Genomic DNA, 20347 nt, shown 5'->3' on the forward strand with positions numbered 1-20347 from the left:
TAAAGATAATATCCCTGGCAGAGACTTTGTCTATTCTTTTTTAAAACGTCACAAAAATTAATTAAGATCTAGAATCTGCAAAACATCAAGCGCTCAAGAGCTGCTGTTTCTCCTAATACTATCAATGCTTATTTGGACAATTTAGCCACGGAGTTGAAAAATGTACCGCCATGTGTAATAAATTACGACGAAACAAATTTAACTGACGATCCGGGTGGAAAAAAAGTAATCTCGAAAAGGGGCTGTCGCTATCCAGAACGTATTTGCAATACGTCGAAGTCAGCCGTTTCTATTATGTACGCTGCTTCAGCTGATGGAAAATTGTTCCCACCATACGTGGTTTACAAAGCTAAAAATTTGTATACATCTTGGACAGTTGGAGGACCAAAGGACGTCAGATTTAATAGAAGTCCATCAGGTTGGTTTGATGCCATTTCCTTCTCAGATTGGGTAGAGAGAACTGTCATACCTGCAGTAAAAGATCTACCGGGAAAAAAGAACTTAATTGGCGACAATCTGAGTTCACATTTTTCTGCAAGTACGGTATTTCTTTGCGAAGAAAATAATATTTCATTTATCTTCCTCCCGGCTAACTCTACTCATCTGACCCAGCCTCTGAACGTGGCATTTTTCCGGCCTCTTAAAACAGATCCTTGAAAAATGGAAAATGGGGGCTTGTGCAAAGCATTGCACGGTTCCAAAGGACAGATTCCCTTTCTTGCTAAATGACTTGTCAAAGGCTATTGAGCCTAATGCTGGAAAAAACATACAATCTGAGTTTAGAAAGTGTGGAATTTTTCCACTAGATAGGGATTAAGTTTTGGGACGCCTTCCGCAGCAAAATCTTGACGAGACAAATGATGAGAATCAGAACATTGAAGAAGGACTTAATAACTCTTTGGTAAACATTCTAAGAACAATATGAGATATGGCGATGGTCAAAATGTGAAGAGTCGACGTCGTAAAATACAAGTTCCTGCTGGCAAAAGCCTTACAAGTGCAGATTTTGAAAGCACGTTGGATAAAGATAATCAAGAGGATAATGATTTGGAAAGAGGTATTGAAACCTTAGATAAAGATTTAGATCCGGAAATGAATTTGCCCCTTAGTAGTTTCATGCCAATAATGGCAAAAGCTCAAGATCATTCTTCAAGTGAGGACTCTGAAATGGAAAAAGATCAATATCATTCTTCAGATGCAGACTCAGAAATGGACACTTCCACATTCCAACAAAATATCGAAATAAAGAAATAAATATTTTATCGGACAAGTCATTAATATTACAGAAAATGATATTGAAGCCACTTTCTTAAGAAGTCGCCCCACCAAACAATCGTCAAAAAGAGACATTTTAAAATTTAATTTGCATCAAAGTTGTTTAATTTAAATAATATGTTTAGACTTGTTACATTTCTATAAAAATAAATGTTTTTTTTTGTAAAATTGGTGTTTTTGTCAGTTTTTTTTTTGTGTTAAAAAATTAAAATTGATAAAAAAATATAAATATATTTTTTTATCAATTTTAATTTTTTTTCCGGTGTTCCTATTTGCCCTCGTGTGAGTAGAATAGCAAATTTGACCAATTTAAATGGGTGTTTCTATTCACCCCATTTTAAGGGTGAATAGAAAAAGAGCATTTTTATTTTTTTTTGTGGAAAACCCTCTATTTAAAAAAAAATCTATTATGCGCTTTTTGATCTACAAGTCGCGACCTGTAGATTCCTTATTTTTTGTTGTCAAAAAGGTGACTACCATGTTAGCAACAGAGTAGGAAACGTCCGAAACTGTTTCTATTCACCCCATTTTACGGTATTGATCAAAAATTTCTCACGCATAGTTTATATTGGGCTTTTAATGGAGTCTTTAAATTAGCTGGGTATTTTAGTAGTCTTAAATATTTAATTTATGTTATAAAATAAAAATCTGGAAGAAATATGATAAAGTCTTTTTCATTGGAACTAAAATTTATTAATAAGCTAATTTATGTTACCAAAAAGAACAAATGGGACAACAATATAAATTGGGACTATTTGGAATACCAGAGTTAACCATATCTTTGTTATTTTTTTTAACACATCTTCATTAAACATAATACACCTGCTATCCTGTTTAACTCTGTTGTTTATCTTATTTATAACATTTTATTTTCTCTATACATAATAATAATTTTTTATATAAATTAAATCGATAATTTTTATATTTACTCTATTTTTCTGGGCTTAATTTTTTTTAAACTTGTTTTAATTTAGTTCTGGTTTTTATAGGTAATATTAAGCCATGACGTATTAACCTCAATTAACTTAGTATTTTGCGTTTTTGTTAGTTTTATTTAAAATTGTATTAATTAAACTTTTTTGTAGATCAGAAATTATATAATAGAAGTGTGGCACCTATCTAAACCAAATTACGTTTTTAAGACTGCCGTACGAAGTGGGTTGAAGCAGTGTGGTGATGTAAGAGCAATTGGAAGAATACATCACTTTTTAGAACAAACTGGTGTAATCAATTTTGGCTGTGGTAAGTAATAGATTTTCCGCCATTTTGAATAATATACGTTTTGTAAAATACATCATGTCGCAAGGGGGTTTTATTTTGGGATCTTCATTGTACTTTTTAATAATTGACAATATAGGAAATAATGTTAGTTTTACGAAATGACTGTCTTTGCGAATTAATATTAACTGTTTTATACCATAAAAGAAGAGAATCTGATTTTTGTTGTGAATTGGTGTCATAGAAAAGATTAAAACATAGATTTAAAAGTGTGCTCTAATGACTGTTTATTTGCTGTAATAATTTTGCTTATAGAGACAATCGTATTTTAAAAACATCCTGGAATCAAAAAGTGTAATTTTTCATTCAACGGCAGAGATTTAAAAATACATAATTAAATAAAAACTAAATATTCTTTTGTTTTAAGATAATTTCTTTAATTTTGCCTTTAAAGATTGCTACAGAAGAGATAGAATGTATGTGAGGAAGAATGGCACTCTATATTTTGGACCCATTATAACTAAAACAACCCTGAAATTGGCCGATTTATTATGTATTGATATTACAAAGCTGTTACAATTTCGTGTTTATTTTACCATGTACTTTATCATCATTGATACACTTGAAATCATATTAATAAAGTTGATTGTAGTGCAGTAAAATACCAAAATTTAAAATACGAAATAGTATGGAGCAATTATTATTCAAAAAAGTCGCTATGAATGTTTTATTCAGATCCTCAATATGCAAACAAAATAAACGCTAGAAGTGTTTTTATTTGACTTGAAATTTACATTTATTATCTAATATAAAACCGTAAACTATATTTGGACCCTACATTTTGACTTCACAAAGAGGCTTGCAAATCCTAAATTACAATATCCATTTGGCTCTGCAGATAATTTTACCTAACCTTACTACCTTAACCTTAAAATAAAATAGAAAATAGAAATGCAATAAAGTTAAACACGTTATTGAAAATTATGTAATAAGTTGTTAGTAAACTGAATAGTTTCATAAATAAAAACCTTAGTTTATTCTCTCAAATACCAGATTGTTTTAAATTCTGAAATCCATTTTTGGAATTTACGTTTCTGCATTTAATATCTCAGTGGCAGCATATATACATTTTATTAATCAGCTATTTTGTTAGTATTTGGTATTATGAACTACAGTAAAAGCTCTTTATTCGAGGGGTATACGTTCCGTAAATATGCCGCGAATAAAGAAACCGTGAATATGGAATGGTAATTTTTATGGGATTATAGGGGATACGTTCCTAGGTGACAAAATAACAAACAAGTACTTACATACATATATAAAAAAATGAATTTAATGGAAGTTTTTGACTATATTGATTAATTATTACCTTCAGGCTTCGGCAATGGCGTAAAGAAATTTGTAATTTTTTCTTGCTTGGCATTTTTTAAAAGCTCCTTCAACTCATACTGATATTCAGCAGTGGCATTGGCAATTTGCCTCTTAAAACTTAGACTTTTAGACGTTCCATATATGGATCAATTTTGATAAAAAAAATCACAAAGTTCATGTGCCATTCTTAAACCTTCGCTAAGATTTTTTGAATAAAATGTCACGTTTTCAGTGCTTGATGAAGCCTCTTCTTCAATAGGCTGCGAATTTAACATTTCCTCCAAGTCCGTTTCAGTTAAATCTTCATCTTGCGATTCAAGCAACGCCTGAATGTCACTTGATTCTATTTATCTCTCGTATTTTTATCTCGTCCTATTTCATTCGCAATTTCGGCTATGTTTGCAGTCAAAGTTTGAATTTGCACAGATTCTTCGTCATTTCCTGTAGTCAGAGCGGCCTGTGTCAAAGGAATCAATACGGCGGCGATATCATTTAACAATATACTTTGGGTATAGTTGTAATAAGGTCAATTTTACTTTTTTATTAGTCCATTTGACGATGCGTTTATAAAGGATATTCCGTTGAATACCTATTTGAATCCGTTTTAAATATATATGCACCGACGTACTGATTCGATCCGCGAATATAGGAATTGGGCCGCATTTTTTTAATCCGCGAATATTGAAAACGCGAATGAAGGAATCGCGAATAAAGAGCTTTTTCTGTATTAAAGAAAAAAAAAAGAAAAAATAAAATCTCCAAATAGTAGCAATTTCCGCTGTTGAAGATTTGTATTTTTTTATTTTCTTTCCTTAATAATATGACACTGTTACTGTTAGAGCTGACATAGTATTTTTACCATGTCCATAATTTTAACATAGTTAGGATTTTTAAAAACTAACATAACAACAGTTCTTACGAAAATTTCATTAAACTGCAAAACTTTTGCTACTTTACCAGGGGTAAACTGTTAATTTTATTTAACATCTTTTAAAATATGTTTGTTGGTGAAGTATTGGTTGGAGAATAGATTTTATCGCCGCACTACGTACCATAATAAAATAGTTTAATATAGATTTTATTACTTGACTTGATATAAGCTATGCATATACAGCGTGTTAATATAAAATATGTAGACAAAGTTTAACCATCGAATCCTTGGTCAATTTGAAGACGAAATGGTCATATGAACATGGTTCCCTCCCTAACGGCTTTGTTTTGAAATGCAAGTAAGGTACTAAGTACGTCCAGAATAATGAAACGCATTTATTGAACTCTTGATATATCCTATACTCGCTATTGCATATTCTACAAATGAATTGCTGAGGCTCAATATGAAAGTGGATGGAGACAGTCTGTATTTTAGGACAGAAACGATAACAAATGAAAATATAGGATAGTAAAGTTTGTGTACATATTTTATTAACACTCTGTAAAAGTCTGTTTATTCTTGTAGAGACATAATCAACATAAGTTTTCCATTTTAAGTTTTGATCTAAATATACTCCTAAGTATTTATCATCTTTGATAGGATGCATGGGTATGGGGAAATATTACGACAATCATTAGAATGCAACGTAAGTTCAAAGACATTAGTTGATGTTCTGCTATCAATTGCGAAACACACAAAGCTTAACCTGTCTAAGGTTAGTGTCAGCAAGTTTATATTAAGCCATCTTGTTATAATTTACAGGGCCCTTTCAGCAAAATATATAAAGTTGACTTGAGTATATAAGTATATTTCTGTTTCTTTATATCTGGAGTTGGGATTAATGGTGTTGACGTATTAAATAAATAAATTTAAATAGTTTTAAAACCCTTTTGTTTAATAGAAGATACTAAATACGAACGTCCCTTAAGCAAGTCACTCCAGTTCTCTACTAGTTTAGCAAGCGCAAGTAAACGCACCAGATTAGATGAACCAGTTAAACTGGGGAGCAGAAAGAGGTTTAAAAGGAAATTTGATAACGTACGTAAGATAAAAAGCTACACTACCGCTCAAAAGTATTTGCCCACATATGACTGTTTTAAAGTTATAAGTAAAAATAATAAACCCATCAGTTATACTTATGAAACGGTTTATTTGTAACAAAATTAATATAAACAATACATTTTTCAATTAATTAAATTTAAGAAAATCAAATTTTGGATTCATCTACATGTCCGCCTCGATCTTTACTAACAGCTTCACAGAGTTTCGGTAGTCTTCTAATTAATTAATTCGATAGGATTGAGGTCCGGTGATTTTGGGGCCATACCATAATTTTCAGAAGATGTTGCCTTTGTAATTGACCTAAATATTGCTTGCACAATTTCGACGTGTGCTTGGGGTCATTGTCATGTTGAAAGATGAAGTTTTTCCCAATTATTCGAGTACCAGAAGGAAGTACATTGTCACTTAAAATTGTTTTGTAACCCTCTTTTCGAAGAATTCCCTCTATTCTAATTAGATCGCCCACTGCAGATCCTCCGAAACAGTAGCGGTTTTGATACAGCTAAACGTCCTTTAAGACCAGCATTATAAAGTCGCCGTTTTACTGTCGAAACACTGACCGCTTTTTTACGCTTCTTGTTGATTTTTGCTGTGATTTCAGGGGCGGTAAGGCGTCTATTGCGTTTGCTTGTCATTATAATATTTAAATCCTCCTTTGAACTTTTTGCTTTTGGCCTTCCGGATCGAGGTTTGTTGCTAATAGTCCCTTCTCTGGTGAATTTCCTTACATTATAATCGACAGTCCGCCTTGGAATTCCCAAATCCGTCGAAATTTGACGGTTAGTCTTTCCAGCCTTATGAAGTCCAATGATAATTTTTTTTGTTTTTACCGATAACTCTTTTGTTTTAGCCATTTTAAAGAATATTGAAAAACCAGCAAAGAAACGGTGACAATCGTCAATAAGCAAGCGAAATTATCTACCAATGTTACACTTGAAATCAATTCTTGAAGACTAAACACCTTTAAATGTTTCAAATTTCATCGGAAACGAGCTGTAAACAGATTAGCTTTTTGGAAGAAGTGCATATTTTCACTACATTGTTTGTTATTTGCAAGACTATTTTTAAATACTCAGTGTTTTTCAACGAACCATAGTTGATAGGTATGCTGTTTAAGCATATATGCAATTTACCAAAGAGATACAATCCAGATATAGGTATAAAGATAAGATTTTTGTATCTAATTTAAAATATTAAAAAGAATACATGGTGGGCAAATACTTTTGAGCGGTAGTGTAGTTTAAACAAATGGCAATCACAAAACTACAATTAAATAATATTTCAGGATGGAGAAGGTGGATGCACTATGGTACACGGAGAAAAAGGAGAAATTATAGATACAACAATCGTAAATAAAGAGCCGGCAAAACCGAGGTCGTATATAAAGAAACCTTCAGTGAGGCTTATTTATTGTCGGCCATTTTCTACAGAAAAACCAGTACATTTTGCTTTTTTTAACACATGATTAATCGCTAATGTTTCTTAATTTGTAGCAAGAATTCACAGTTAAACTCGATCTTTCAACTCTATTGCTATTGGACCTGCACTCTCATATGTTCCTAACAGAAGTAATGGGTTTAGTTGGAGGTTACTGGGATCCGTCTGAGAAAAACCTGAAAATTTGTTGTTACGAGCCATGTAAAAATATGGCATCTTCCCTTACTCACTGTGATATGTGCCCCATTTCTCAAGCTAAGGCTGCTGACCGAATACACGCAAGAAATATGCGGATATTAGGTAAAAGAATTTTAAATTGTTTAATCAAAATATATAAAACTAAATTAAATATATTTAGGTTGGTTTCATTCCCATCCAACTTTTGCTCCAGAACCGTCACAGCAAGATATGGATACCCAACAGTTTGTCCAGCAATGGATAGGCTATGGGAAACCTTGTATTGGGGTAATAATGTCTCCTTTTAGCGGAAATGGGGCCTTGATTTCCTCACCTTTTAGGTGTTGGATGGTTGATAAAAAGCCTAATTTTGAAGATCAATATGTTCCATATAGGTAAGAAAATGTGTGAAAACATTGGATAATTTGTAACAATATTTCCTTATTTGCCAACAAAACTATTTAAAGAAATGATAGGGAAACGTCAACAAGAAAGTAACTCACTAATTGCCTAAATAAAACATTGAAATCATAATTTCTGCACACAGTGTTCTATACGCAAATTCAAAGGCCCCACAATATACAAATTGTAAAAAACTTTAATTTCCGCACAGAAAATTGTAAATAGCAAAGTTTGTCGTAAGAAATCAACATGTATTAAGCGTGGATATTCATAGGCCGACAGAGGCAGTAATATTTATATTTGTATTTATATATAAAAACGGACTTAGAACATTAAATACACTAGAATAAATATTGGCTGCTTGGGATTCAGCGAAGCATCTACACAGGGGGCAGAAGGGATATTTTGTGATAATCATGCTTAGTATTCCATGTTGCCGGTGATTACTCAATTTTAACAGAGGAAAATAAAGTGAGATAATAAATTATTATAAGTAGCAGAAACTGAATTGTATTACACAGCGGCAACGCTGTAGATTTTGCCCAGAAATATTCTTGCGATAAAGGCATTTGGCAACTGTGCTCATTGTTTTGGATGATGCACCTTTCGTACAGTATTAGTATTAAAGGGGTGTTTTGAGTGGTTTCAGAGCGTTTTTTTAATTATTATTAAGACTAAAAACTCCCTTTTTACTGAAAAAGGATAAAGAAGTCTGAAGTGAGTCACATATATTGGAAAAAGGAAATTCAAATCGTTCCTTTCACAGACGAGTTAGGTGTCATCCTTCTAGGTTATAATATTATAAAAGACGACATATTTGTGAAGTATCTATTAAGTATTGCATACTAAAATATTAATAAAAATGTAATTAAGTATATTATTATAATGTATCAAATTTATTGCTTATTTAAACTTGAAATGCCGCAAAATTAATGTGTGCAAAAATAAAGGTAGTGTATGGTCGATATCCAGCAATCAAAATCGAGAACGCAGCAAATGTCGTTTGTCAGCAATATATTGATAGTCGGCGCCCATTATTATTTCATCAATATAATGCGCGTATCTCCTGGAATTCCAAAGGTGTTTTAGGGATTTTTTTAGCTAGATGTTAACAATGGATAACTAAATTGGTTTATAGTGTGTATAAACCGCAACAAACTAAGGTTTTTTTGTAAAAATTAATTAAAAGGTTAACTTCCAAAGGATTTGAATTAAACTTTTTTCTGTAATATTTAATAAATATCTAACCGGATTTATTAATGGAGTTATTTTTGAGTTAGATGTTATAAACGGCTATAACTGCCAAAGGATATAGATAAAACTTTTCCTTATGACCGTTAGGAGTCATAGCCCTTTATATTTTTTAACATCTAACAATTCAATAATTTTTTACAAAAAAAACTTTTGTTTGTAGAGATTTGCAACCATCTCAAATGCGTTTAGATATTTATTATAGAAAATATTAATTCAAATCCTTTGGGAGCCTTTTTCATTTCTTTAACATTCGACTTTTTAAGTAATTTTCACAAAAAAAACTTTAGTTTGTAGAGGTTTATAACCACTATAAATCGATTTAGTTATTGATTGTTGATATCTGGACAAAAAAATATGAAAATTCCTTGAGAGTTTCAGGAGATACGGGCATTATATCGATTAAATAACAGCGGGCGCGGACTATAAATAGGTTGCTGACAAACGACATATGCTGCGTTCTAGATTTTTGGTTGCTGGATATCAATCGGGCGTTAGCTTTACAGATACGAAAAAATATCTAGAAAAGCATCGAATACGTGCATTGTAAACATAGTGTATTCTACGTTGCCAAGTTGCTGTTTTTTCATTAACTTTTTTGTCAGGTACCTTTTTTTATTCTGAAAAATTTATTGATTACTCTCAAAATATATTTTAATAGTCAACAAATGAATGAAACTTTTAAAGACTACGCATTTTTTAACTGTTACAAAATACATTAAAAAAATATGTACTAGATTAAGAAAATTATATATTAAATGAAAAATTGGAAAGTCGATTTAACATCATTGTCTGAGAGATGGTGAACTCAACCACCTCGTCTATAGTTTGCAGCCAGGCTTATTCTAGGTATTCAATGTTCTAAGAAAACGGATTAAAGTTTAGTATAGTAAATTTGGTTCTACACACTTTGAGGCGTTCGAACATAAATCTTAGAACTTTATGGGGAGGCATAGCCTTTCATGTCTCCTCTGACGAACCTCTATCGAAGAAATGTCTCATAAAGTCAAGAAAAGTAGTGTATTTTCCAATGTACTTTTTGAAACAGAACGACTCAAAGAACAGGGGCAAAAAAAACAACACCGCTTTTAACCTAGGATGCCAAACCCATGTTAAGAAAAAGTAGGACATACAAAATTTGAATTAAAATGTTTTATGTCCTGCAAAAGTAAAAAATTGTAAAACATAAGTAATGATTCTAATAGTTTTGTTAAATTAGTCATTTTTAAAATCGGCAATTAATTTTTAAGAAGTTTAACTTAGTTATTAAGTGTATGGTGTAATCCACTGTTTTAAACATAAAATAATGAGTTAAATGGAAGGAGATGAATTTTTAGCACTCACTGTATGTTTTTTATTAGGTTTATATGTAGAACCTACCATATTATTAAATGCTTTAATTCTATTATTTATCCATTATTATTTAAATCTTTTGATAATCGAATCTGAATATTTTTTTAGGTTTGATGTTGATGTCACGACTGACAATTTTAATCTGACGAGTTTCTTAGGCGCTTCGGAAGATATATTTTACCTAGCGGAAGTACATGAAAATAACAAACGTTTAAATTTTAGTTCACCTTATTTTATGGACCGCAAAATAACACACCTAGAGAAGGTAATGTGGATTATATTAATATAAGAAAGTATTTTTTTTTAAATTTATGTGAGCAATTTAAGATCCAACGATTTTTAGATTTTAATTCTCTTCATGGTATATGGAAACATTACACCCTCCTTATGCAAAAATATTACGATTTAACCCTGCTTATATTTATTGAAAAGTTGATATTTAGTCAGATACAGGTTGACAAAGTTTAAAATGTATGTTTTTTTTTCCTGATAATTTCGAAAAGCTCGGAAATTTTTTTATGAAATAAGAGCGAAAAATCGATTTTTTGTTTTGAAGTGCCGTTTGAGGTATTTTACCCAATTTATTAGGTTACTCTTTTCTTTTAAAAAAAAATGGCGCTTTTTCCCTGGGTATAAATAGGTATACGATATTGAATCATCTTGATCGCGCAGCTTTTCAGCGTTAATGCCCAACAACTAAGTTGTGTTGTTAATCTTACAATATACAAATTGCTCCTATTTATTTTTTATAATTTAAAATTTAAAGGAAAAAACATTGAAAAGCCTTGAGCAAGAGGCATGTGACAATAAAAAACCGTGCTTTTTAGTCGTGAAACTCAATTGGTATTGACGGAGTCTATTAAGAAATGTGGTGAAGCTAGCGTCCGATCAATTGCCAGCAAGCAATTGGGAACGCAGCATATGATTATTGCCAGGGACTTATTTATTTATCTGGGCCCATTGTAGTGGTTTAAGACCTCTATAAATCGATTGATATACAATACATCCTACACACTCAGAAAAAAGGTTTATTAAAATCTAATAGGAGTTTTAGTAGTTAGAGCAGTTTTAATTGTTTCGCAACCGATATGCAAACCTCTTCCTTGTTAATGCATATATATCAGCATTATTTTGTCGCACCTAGAATCTGGAATAAAGTAATGGCTGACATCCTTTATTACTAGTTGGCGCGCTACGCAAGAACTCGCTATTTTATGCGGGGTTTTTGAATAATTTGGGTTTACAACCATTGATTTATTATTTAAAAACTAAAATAATTCCTGAAAAAACACTTCATGTATTAAACAAAGGTATTAAAGTTACATACATTGAAAATCTTAAAATATTAAATAAAGGTTATTACACTGACAAACCTATTATTAATTTAAAAAAATATATCTTCAATTTTAAACGAATTTTAACATCAAAATAATATAATTTTAAAATTTAAGTGACATGCTTAATATAATAAAATATAAAATGTTAATGTTAATATAAATGTTAAATTCTTAATTTGAACTTTAACTTTTATACTTACTATTTGATGCCTCATCAATAGAGTATCTCAATGCAATGTTAGTTATAACACTATTTAGACGTATATTATGGTTTCTTAGGTAATATGGTGTATGTTATCTGATTTAATTTTAAATTCGCTTATACAGGGTGTTTCAAAATTCACTACATATATTTTAAGAGCGTATTCCTGAGGTCAAAATAAGACTTTTTTTTCCTATAAACATGGGTCCTAAAATGCACCCCCTTCAAGCTACGCAAGAAGTGTAAAAAAAATCGATTTTTTTGAAACTGAACCTGTGTCTACAGTTTTGCATCAAATTTAACGAAATTTGGAATACCCCCGTTATTTTAAGCGGTCTATTTACTTTTTATCTTAGAAAAGGCGTAAAACTAATTTTAAGGGGTAAACTGAGGGGGTGCACACTTTTGACGGCCAAAATTTTATATACGCATACATTTTTAAAAAAAATAAGCTACACCAGAATATGGGCCATACAAAAATCTAAATTTTATGTCTCTTGCATTTTTTTGATAATACGAATAGTTTTTAAGAAAATCACCGATTAATAAAAGGCTACCAATACCGTAATAATTAAAATTTAAACAGATAATATTAAGTAGTAGGCTGTGACTATTTGTTTTAGGACATTTTTTAAGCGGCACGACATTTAACAATAAATAGGTAGACTGGTTTTGCTATTGTTGAAACTTTGTTATTGAGGTTTTTTCAATAAATTGATGAACAATTATTTACATTAAAGAATGACGGTTTATAAAAATACAAAAATTGGTTAAAATATTATTTAACATTTATTAACATAATAATTAATTATTTTTTAAATAAACAACTAACTTCTGAGAAACAAATATTTTTTTTTATAAAAAGTGCTCGAAGTGCGCACCCCTCGCTGCAATACAAGCGTCCATTCGTCTTCTCATAGATTGTCTTACTCGCTCTAAAATTCCGGGAGTATTTCTTATTGTTTCAAAGGCATCAATAATTCTTTGCCTTAGGACCTCGAGCGAAGGCGCTTGACCAGGATTATAGACAAGGCTTTTTACATATCCCCAGAAACAAAATCCCCAGAAACAAAATTGCAGTCCGGGGAGTGTGGAGGCCATGGTATTGGGCTCTACCAATCCATCTCTCAGGAAACACAAAGTTCAAATAGTCACGCACTGTTATACGGAAATGAGGGGGGGCACCGTCATGCATAAACCACATGTTCGCTCGCACATTTAATGGTACATTGTCTAGTAAACCATTTAAATGGTGCTGTAGAAAGTCTAAATAAGTGTCGCCAACTAAAATTCTAGGAAAAAAGAAAGGACCAATTAACTCATCTCCCACTAAACCTGCCCATACATTAAGGCTAAAGTGCTCCTGGTGGTGAGATTGCCTAATTTCGTGCGGATTCTCTGCTGCCCAAACATGCACATTGTGAAAATTCACCACCTCTTCCCGCGAAAAATGAGCTTCGTCTGTGAATAGAATACTTGATAAAAAATTATTATCTCTCGCGCATCTCTGAAGTAACCACCTTGCAAACTGTAAGCGCCTTGGGAAATCTTGAGGTAGCAAAGTTTGAACTCTTTGAATATGGTATGGATACAAGCTATTTTCGCGCAAAACCCGCCAGACAGTTGCATGAGAAACATCCAAATTCCGAGCTATTTGTCGGGTGCTTTGGCCAGGATCGTCGTCGATGGCATTCAAAATTTGCTCCTCTGTCACTGGGTTTCGTGCTTGTTGCGGTCTGCCTGCATTGTTCCTGGGGGTCCGAAAACTACCGTATTCCCTAAGATGCCGATGTGACTCTGACAATGTTCGTACATTCGGGATTCGGCGATTAGGAAACCTTAACTGATACAATCTTTGAGATTCATACGCAAGACCATAAACAAAATGGATGTCTGCAAGATGTTCGAATGAATAACGTTCATTTTCCATTTTAGCAATGTTAGCGTTTAGAAATAAAACATGGGAATAAAAACTACACTTTAAATCTAAAACGGGAAGTAAACTACTGGAACTAAACAAAGTTAACAATGACAGTACTACTACTAAAACCTCAAAAATAAAAATGTCAACAATTGCGAAACACAGCCTACTTCCGAAATTTTTTCTTTGATTTTTAATTTACGATATTGCTATCCTTTTATTCACCGGCGATTTTCTCAAAAACTAATAGTCATATGAAAAAAATGCAAGAGACCAAAAATTTAAATTTTTGTATGGTCTATTTTTTGGTGTAGCTTAATTTTTAAAAAAATGTATGTACACATAAAATTTTGGCCGTCAAAAGTGTGCACCCCCTCAGTTTACCCCTTAAAATTAGTTTTACGCCTTTTCTAAGTTAAAGAATAAATAGACCGCCTAAAATAACGGGGGTATTACAGTTTTTGCAAATTTCGTTAAATTTGCAAAAACTGTAGCAAATTTAACAAAAGATGCAAAACTGTAGACACAGTTTTAAAAAATCGATTTTTTTACACTTTTTGCGATGGCTGTAGCTTGAAGGGGGTGCATTTTAGGACCCATGTTTATAGGAAAAAAAAGTCATTGCTAGGTTCAGCTTCTGCTTTTACAGTAATTTCATTGTCTTAAATCTTGGTAAAAAATCTTGTCATAAATCTTCCGTTCTTCCTGATCCACCAGTAATTGTATTTTCTGATTTGCAAATTACCTTAAGTGGTTTCAAGGGAACTAAACAAAAAATTGTAATAAATAGTAAACAGTTGAATATATACGTTATTGGTTTCCCAAAGTTTGCTTACCTGGTAAATTGAGTGAGGGCCAAGCACATTTTTTAAGTATTTTATTGGGACCAAAGTCTTGTGGCAGAAAATGTAAGGAACAAATTCTGCAATTCTTTTTTAATAAATCAATAAATGTTCTCTGATGTCACTTCTAATACTAATCGTTTGTTTCCTGATAAACGTACCCATTTATCAAAAATGGGGTTGCTTTTAGATGGGTTGGGAAAGCGATGTTTGTAATTTAACCCGCAATTAGAATTACGAAATATTAAAAAAAAACATTACAAGCTGAGGTACTTCTTATATCCTTTCGAAACCCACACTCACTTTCTGGGATAATCTTATACTTTTTACCTTTTCAAATATCTTCGACATTACCGGTAAAATACAAATTATTCTTAAGTCATTAAACGTATTACCTTAGATAAAGGTTTATTGGTAAAAGGTACCTCCCACTGGTCGGAGACGTAGTTATGCTATATGCAACAATTAATTATGTGAATATCAATAAAAGGACTGCAAAGCTTCAACATTCTGGCATTAATTTGATCGACCCCTGCAGCATTTGTGTTAAGACCGTGTATTATTTTATCAATTTCAGGGATACTAGTTATTTTAAAATTAAATTGAATATCAGTATTAAATTTATGTTGGCTATAAAAATTAATCTTTAATGAACAATCAGACCTGCTTTATAAATATTCACTAAAAAATTAACTTATATTATTAGGATCTATTAAATGATTGGGAATATTTCATTCATCTCTTGAATGCACATTGAGTTCTGTTAAGGTTTTTAAGGTCTTCCAAGTTTTTTTTTATATTTTTTTCATTACATTATGTTAATTAATAAACACCGATTAAGCTCAGTGCAATCCTTTAAGGAGATAATATCCTAATCTTGAATATTTTTTTACCGGTAAAATACAAATTATTCTTAAGTCATTAAACGTATTACCTTAGGTAAAGGTTTATTGGTAAAAGGTACCTCCCACTGGTCGGAGACGTAGTTATGCTATATGCAACAATTAATTATGTGAATATCAATAAAAGGACTGCAAAGCTTCAACATTCTGGCATTAATTTGATCGACCCCTGCAGCATTTGTGTTAAGACCGTGTATTATTTTATCAATTTCAGGGATACTAGTTATTTTAAAATTAAATTGAATATCAGTATTAAATTTATGTTGGCTATAAAAATTAATCTTTAATGAACAATCAGACCTGCTTTATAAATATTCACTAAAAAATTAACTTATATTATTAGGATCTATTAAATGATTGGGAATATTTCATTCATCTCTTGAATGCACATTGAGTTCTGTTAAGGTTTTTAAGGTCTTCCAAGTTTTTTTTTATATTTTTTTCATTACATTATGTTAATTAATAAACACCGATTAAGCTCAGTGCAATCCTTTAAGGAGATAATATCCTAATCTTGAATATTTTAAGCAAAACGTGTATAGGTCGAAATCCGTTTTTATATTTTTTATTGCAACTTTTGCATTTTTTCAATAAATACCCAAATGAACTTAAGAAAGAAATTGAAAATTTGGATTTTGACCTATACATGCTTGGCTTAAAATGTTCAAAATTTGGTCAGGTATCATCCCCTTAAAGGATTGCACCTACGTTCCGGATACTCTATATTATGTAACAACACCAGGCTAGAGATGTATCGCAGAACTAGTGATGCTTCAATAGCGTATACTACTTTGACTTTGGAGTTTTTGATTTTAAAATTATTCACTCTATTCTTCTAAAGTATTATAACCTGAGTGAGTTTTTTTCTGGGTCGACTATGATAAAAAAAGATGTATCATAATAAGAGATGCAGTTGCTCCAAGTTGTTATTTGGTTATAAATTCTTAGGTAGACTTAACTTTTCTCTCTTTTGTTCTGCTTAAAAATTACGAGACACAAATTTTTTTTAAACACAGAAATGCGGGATATGTGGTGTGCATACCCTAAAATTTTAATGTCGAGGGAAAAATTAATTTGTAAAACATAACCAACATTTTAAAGAATTATTTGTGTTGTAAACAATAGTTCATGCAAATTACTGGAAAATGGTGGCTTTGAGTTACTTTAGTTTTTCAAGTTGTGATCTAATAAATTATAAAAAATACGATGGATAGCGCTTTCTATAGTCTACATCAAGACTTAATAAAAAATCATTTGTTAACTTTAAAAAATTGCCAAAAAAGATTGATTAGAGGTTGAAAGTAAAACAAAAGTGACTTTAAAACTTAATCATGCTGTATCTCAGTTGTTATCAAGCTTTAGATGTCGGTAAGTATGATTAAATCGTCATATTTTTGCTGTATATCTATTACATTAAAACGAAAATTCGATTTGTATATGGACGACAATTACTTATGGTCATAAATATTAAAAGATACTACTCGTATATTAGCAGGACTTTTATATTGTTCTACATTAAATAAATAAAAGAATCACACTTACAGTTGTTTACAAATATGTTTTGTTAAAAAAACATGTTTTTTATGTAATTTCTGTTAGGTAGTATAAGATGATGATTCATGATTTATTCGTGCTATATTATTCTTTTTTATTCCATATTGTTGCAACTGAATGAACTTTATGTATAAATAAATGCAGTGCTATAAAGTATAATTTCAAAAACAGCATTAAATGGATATTTATAAAACAGGGCTGTAAATTGATCCGTTTTTTTTTATATATGGGAATTTCATTGCATGTCAAATTGGAATTTGGCTGCAGACGCCGTAGGCAATGTAATATTTCTCCATAAACAGGGTGGGATTGAGTTGGACCCCGTCAATTTTTTTAAATATTTAATATAACTAGTTAGTAGATATTAAAATATAATAACTGGTTAATGTTTGTTTATATGTATTAGTAATTTTGAACTTTTTTTTTATTTAAGATTGTATAAACAATCGGCAATTTAGTTACGAGGTGATGTGAAAACCAGAGCTTATTATTGATTTGTGTTTATAACTACTGACTTTTATCTAAATCTTTAGAATTTTGTCGGGTATGGCAACATTGCTAAATACCCATGTAGAAAACTGACATATTGGAGAGTTTTCGAAAAAAATTATATACAGTGTGTCCCACTTAGGGTAAGCCACCCCTCTAAAATTTTTGTTTCTTGACCAATTTTCAAAAACTTTTTTTTGTTGGATAGATGGTCAAAAATGGCACTTATGAGCCAAGTTCGACATTTAGAGAAAGCAGGTCGTGGCCTACTGTATTCTAGTTTGAAGTTAACAAACAAACTCATAAAAAAACAAACAAATTGAGCCCAAAATAGTATGATAATATGATCGATTGTTGTTTATTGAAGGATATTTCCAACCTTTGTGTTCTCAAGACGCATGCCAGTTAGCCAAAAATTTAAAAAATATTCGTATTTGATTAAGAATGTTATTGCACCTTTTAAAAATTTGACTCCAGTTTATTTCAACACCCTGTATACTATCATAACCAAATTTGGTACACTTAGGTTTTAAGTGGTCCTGAACAAAATAATCCACTACCATTTTTCAAAAATAAATATCGCTAATACTACTTCTCGATTTTTCGCACTTCAAACTAGAATACAGCAGGCCATGACCTGCTTTCTCTAAATGTCGAACTTGGCTCATAAGTGCCATTTTTGACCATCTATCCAACAAAAAAAAGTTTTTGAAAATTGGTCAAGAAACAAACATTTTAGAGGGGTGGCTAACCCTTAAGTGGGACACACTGTATAAGAACATTTTTAACAATCTTAAAATCTAAGTACAAACTGTGTTTCATCAATTTTTTTTGGATTAAAACGTTCTATAGACGGTAACCTTTTGACTTCATATTTTATTTAAAAATCGTTGGGATTTGAATTGTTCAAGCATCGTTTTTTTTAATCAAAATACTTTTTTTTTAGTTTTTATCCAGTGTGAACATGCATATTGCAAAAGCGGGCACCATAAACAGGTCCAGTTGTGATGAAATCACCGAGGCTATTAAGAATTTATTAAAATAATATTTAGAAATCGATTAATTGATTTACTTGATTGTGTGATCATCTTACGTTATATTTTTATTAGTATTACATCAATTCTTATCATCCTGAAAAATACAAATATAATTTTAATTTATTAAAATTATATTTCTTATTTCCGTAGCAGCTGTATTGGAACAAAGTTATCAATTCGGTAATTTGTTACCATTTGAATTGATTAACAAAACATTTCAGGATTAAGACCTTGTGACAAACAAATAAATTTGTTTTACAATACAAAGGTTCTTTTTTTACAAACAAAAACTTGGTTAAAACATACTACTAAAAACCAATGCAAATACTCTAAAAACAATCATTCTTATTCCAAACCAGCGTAATGTAGGAATATTATATTAATAATTCAATTTCAAATATGCTTTATTTTCTAAGATGAATGTATATCTTATAGATAAAGTCACAAATTATATATAAAATTTAAAGTATTATACTAGGCTCTTTCAATAAGGAATTGCTCGACAGATTTTTTAAATTGAGGTTTACTTCTGATCTCTCCTAATAACCGATTTAAGCCATTAAATATTATTTTGCCATTGTATATTAAACTCCTAAGCTTGTGAAACCTCTTGTAAAAAGGCTTACAAATCAAAATACAGAAATCTCTTGGTTTTGATTTCACAATTAGCCTTTGAAGTAAGAAGAAAAGGATTAAACAGATACTAAGGACGATACCCCGAGAACGTATTTAAAATATTAATATTAATTATTGAAAGAAGTCCATATTCTCAAAGAGACCCTGATATAAATAAATCAAAGGAGAACAACTATGTCAACAAGTCTCGCTATGTATTTTTGGTAAGCCGTACAGTGAGAAAGTTCTAGGGTTCATAGGGTATAGGCTGGCTTTATTGGACTCGAAATACTCTAAAGTTATGAGGCAACGGTCCAGACAGCTCTTAACTTTGTTAAAAAAGCTAGGATTTTAATCATTTTTAATAACATCTTGTAGGCCTCTCGTTTCTTTTCAAGCTATCGCATGAACGGTGTGGCCTAGCGGTCAACGCAGCAAACGGTAACAGTCTTGCTGTAAGGTTGTAGGTTCAAATCTCGATAGTTCCTTTTTACTTTTTTTTGTTTTCTTGTATTCAAGTTCTATGTTATTGTTTTTTTATATATTTGTGACATCAGTTTTTTAAACTTATATTTTACCGTTCAGTGTGTGTGTATATTTGACCCAGTCGGGCGTGTTTTTATCCTTCTTGAGGTATACTTTTTCGTTTTACTTTAAGGTCTTTTTGTAATTTAATTTGGTTTTGTTTAAATTATTTTTTAGGTCTGATGATGCTCTTAGGAGCGAAACACGTGTCATCACTCTAACAAATAAAAGACTTTTTTGAGACCGAGACTTTGTGTTGTTCTCCTTTGATTTATATCTCCTTTAATATTAATTACAATCATATTAAAAATAACATTAATATCGTAAAATATCAAAGTATCATCATATCGTAAAATCAAAAAATTACAAAACTCTTGTATGAGGTTTGCTTATAATAAATATTTCTCAATAATTCTCAAAACAGGTCACGCAGTGTATTTAAAGGA

General features: G+C 31.1%; 1 protein-coding gene across 3 annotated transcripts in view; it reads left to right on the top strand.

Annotated features, from left to right (window-relative positions):
- LOC126742281 (histone H2A deubiquitinase MYSM1-like) overlaps nt 1-18890 on the top strand; it is a 35108-nt gene extending 16218 nt beyond the window's left edge. The window contains exons 5-11 of one of the 3 annotated variants that reach the window (XM_050448910.1): nt 2361-2517; nt 5697-5833; nt 7143-7295; nt 7351-7594; nt 7653-7866; nt 10586-10742; nt 18671-18890. In XM_050448910.1, the coding sequence (XP_050304867.1) occupies nt 2361-2517; nt 5697-5833; nt 7143-7295; nt 7351-7594; nt 7653-7866; nt 10586-10742; nt 18671-18769 (1161 nt within the window). In that variant the 3' untranslated portion in view covers nt 18770-18890. Of the gene's footprint in view, nt 1-2360; nt 2518-5696; nt 5834-7142; nt 7296-7350; nt 7595-7652; nt 7867-10585; nt 10743-18670 lie in introns of those variants that run through there. The other 2 variants (XM_050448911.1, XM_050448912.1) reach the window with 2 other exon arrangements.
- Nucleotides 18891-20347: the final 1457 nt, after the last annotated feature.

Source organism: Anthonomus grandis, chromosome 11, assembly GCF_022605725.1.
Source record: "Anthonomus grandis grandis chromosome 11, icAntGran1.3, whole genome shotgun sequence".
Taxonomy (NCBI): domain Eukaryota; kingdom Metazoa; phylum Arthropoda; class Insecta; order Coleoptera; family Curculionidae; genus Anthonomus; species Anthonomus grandis.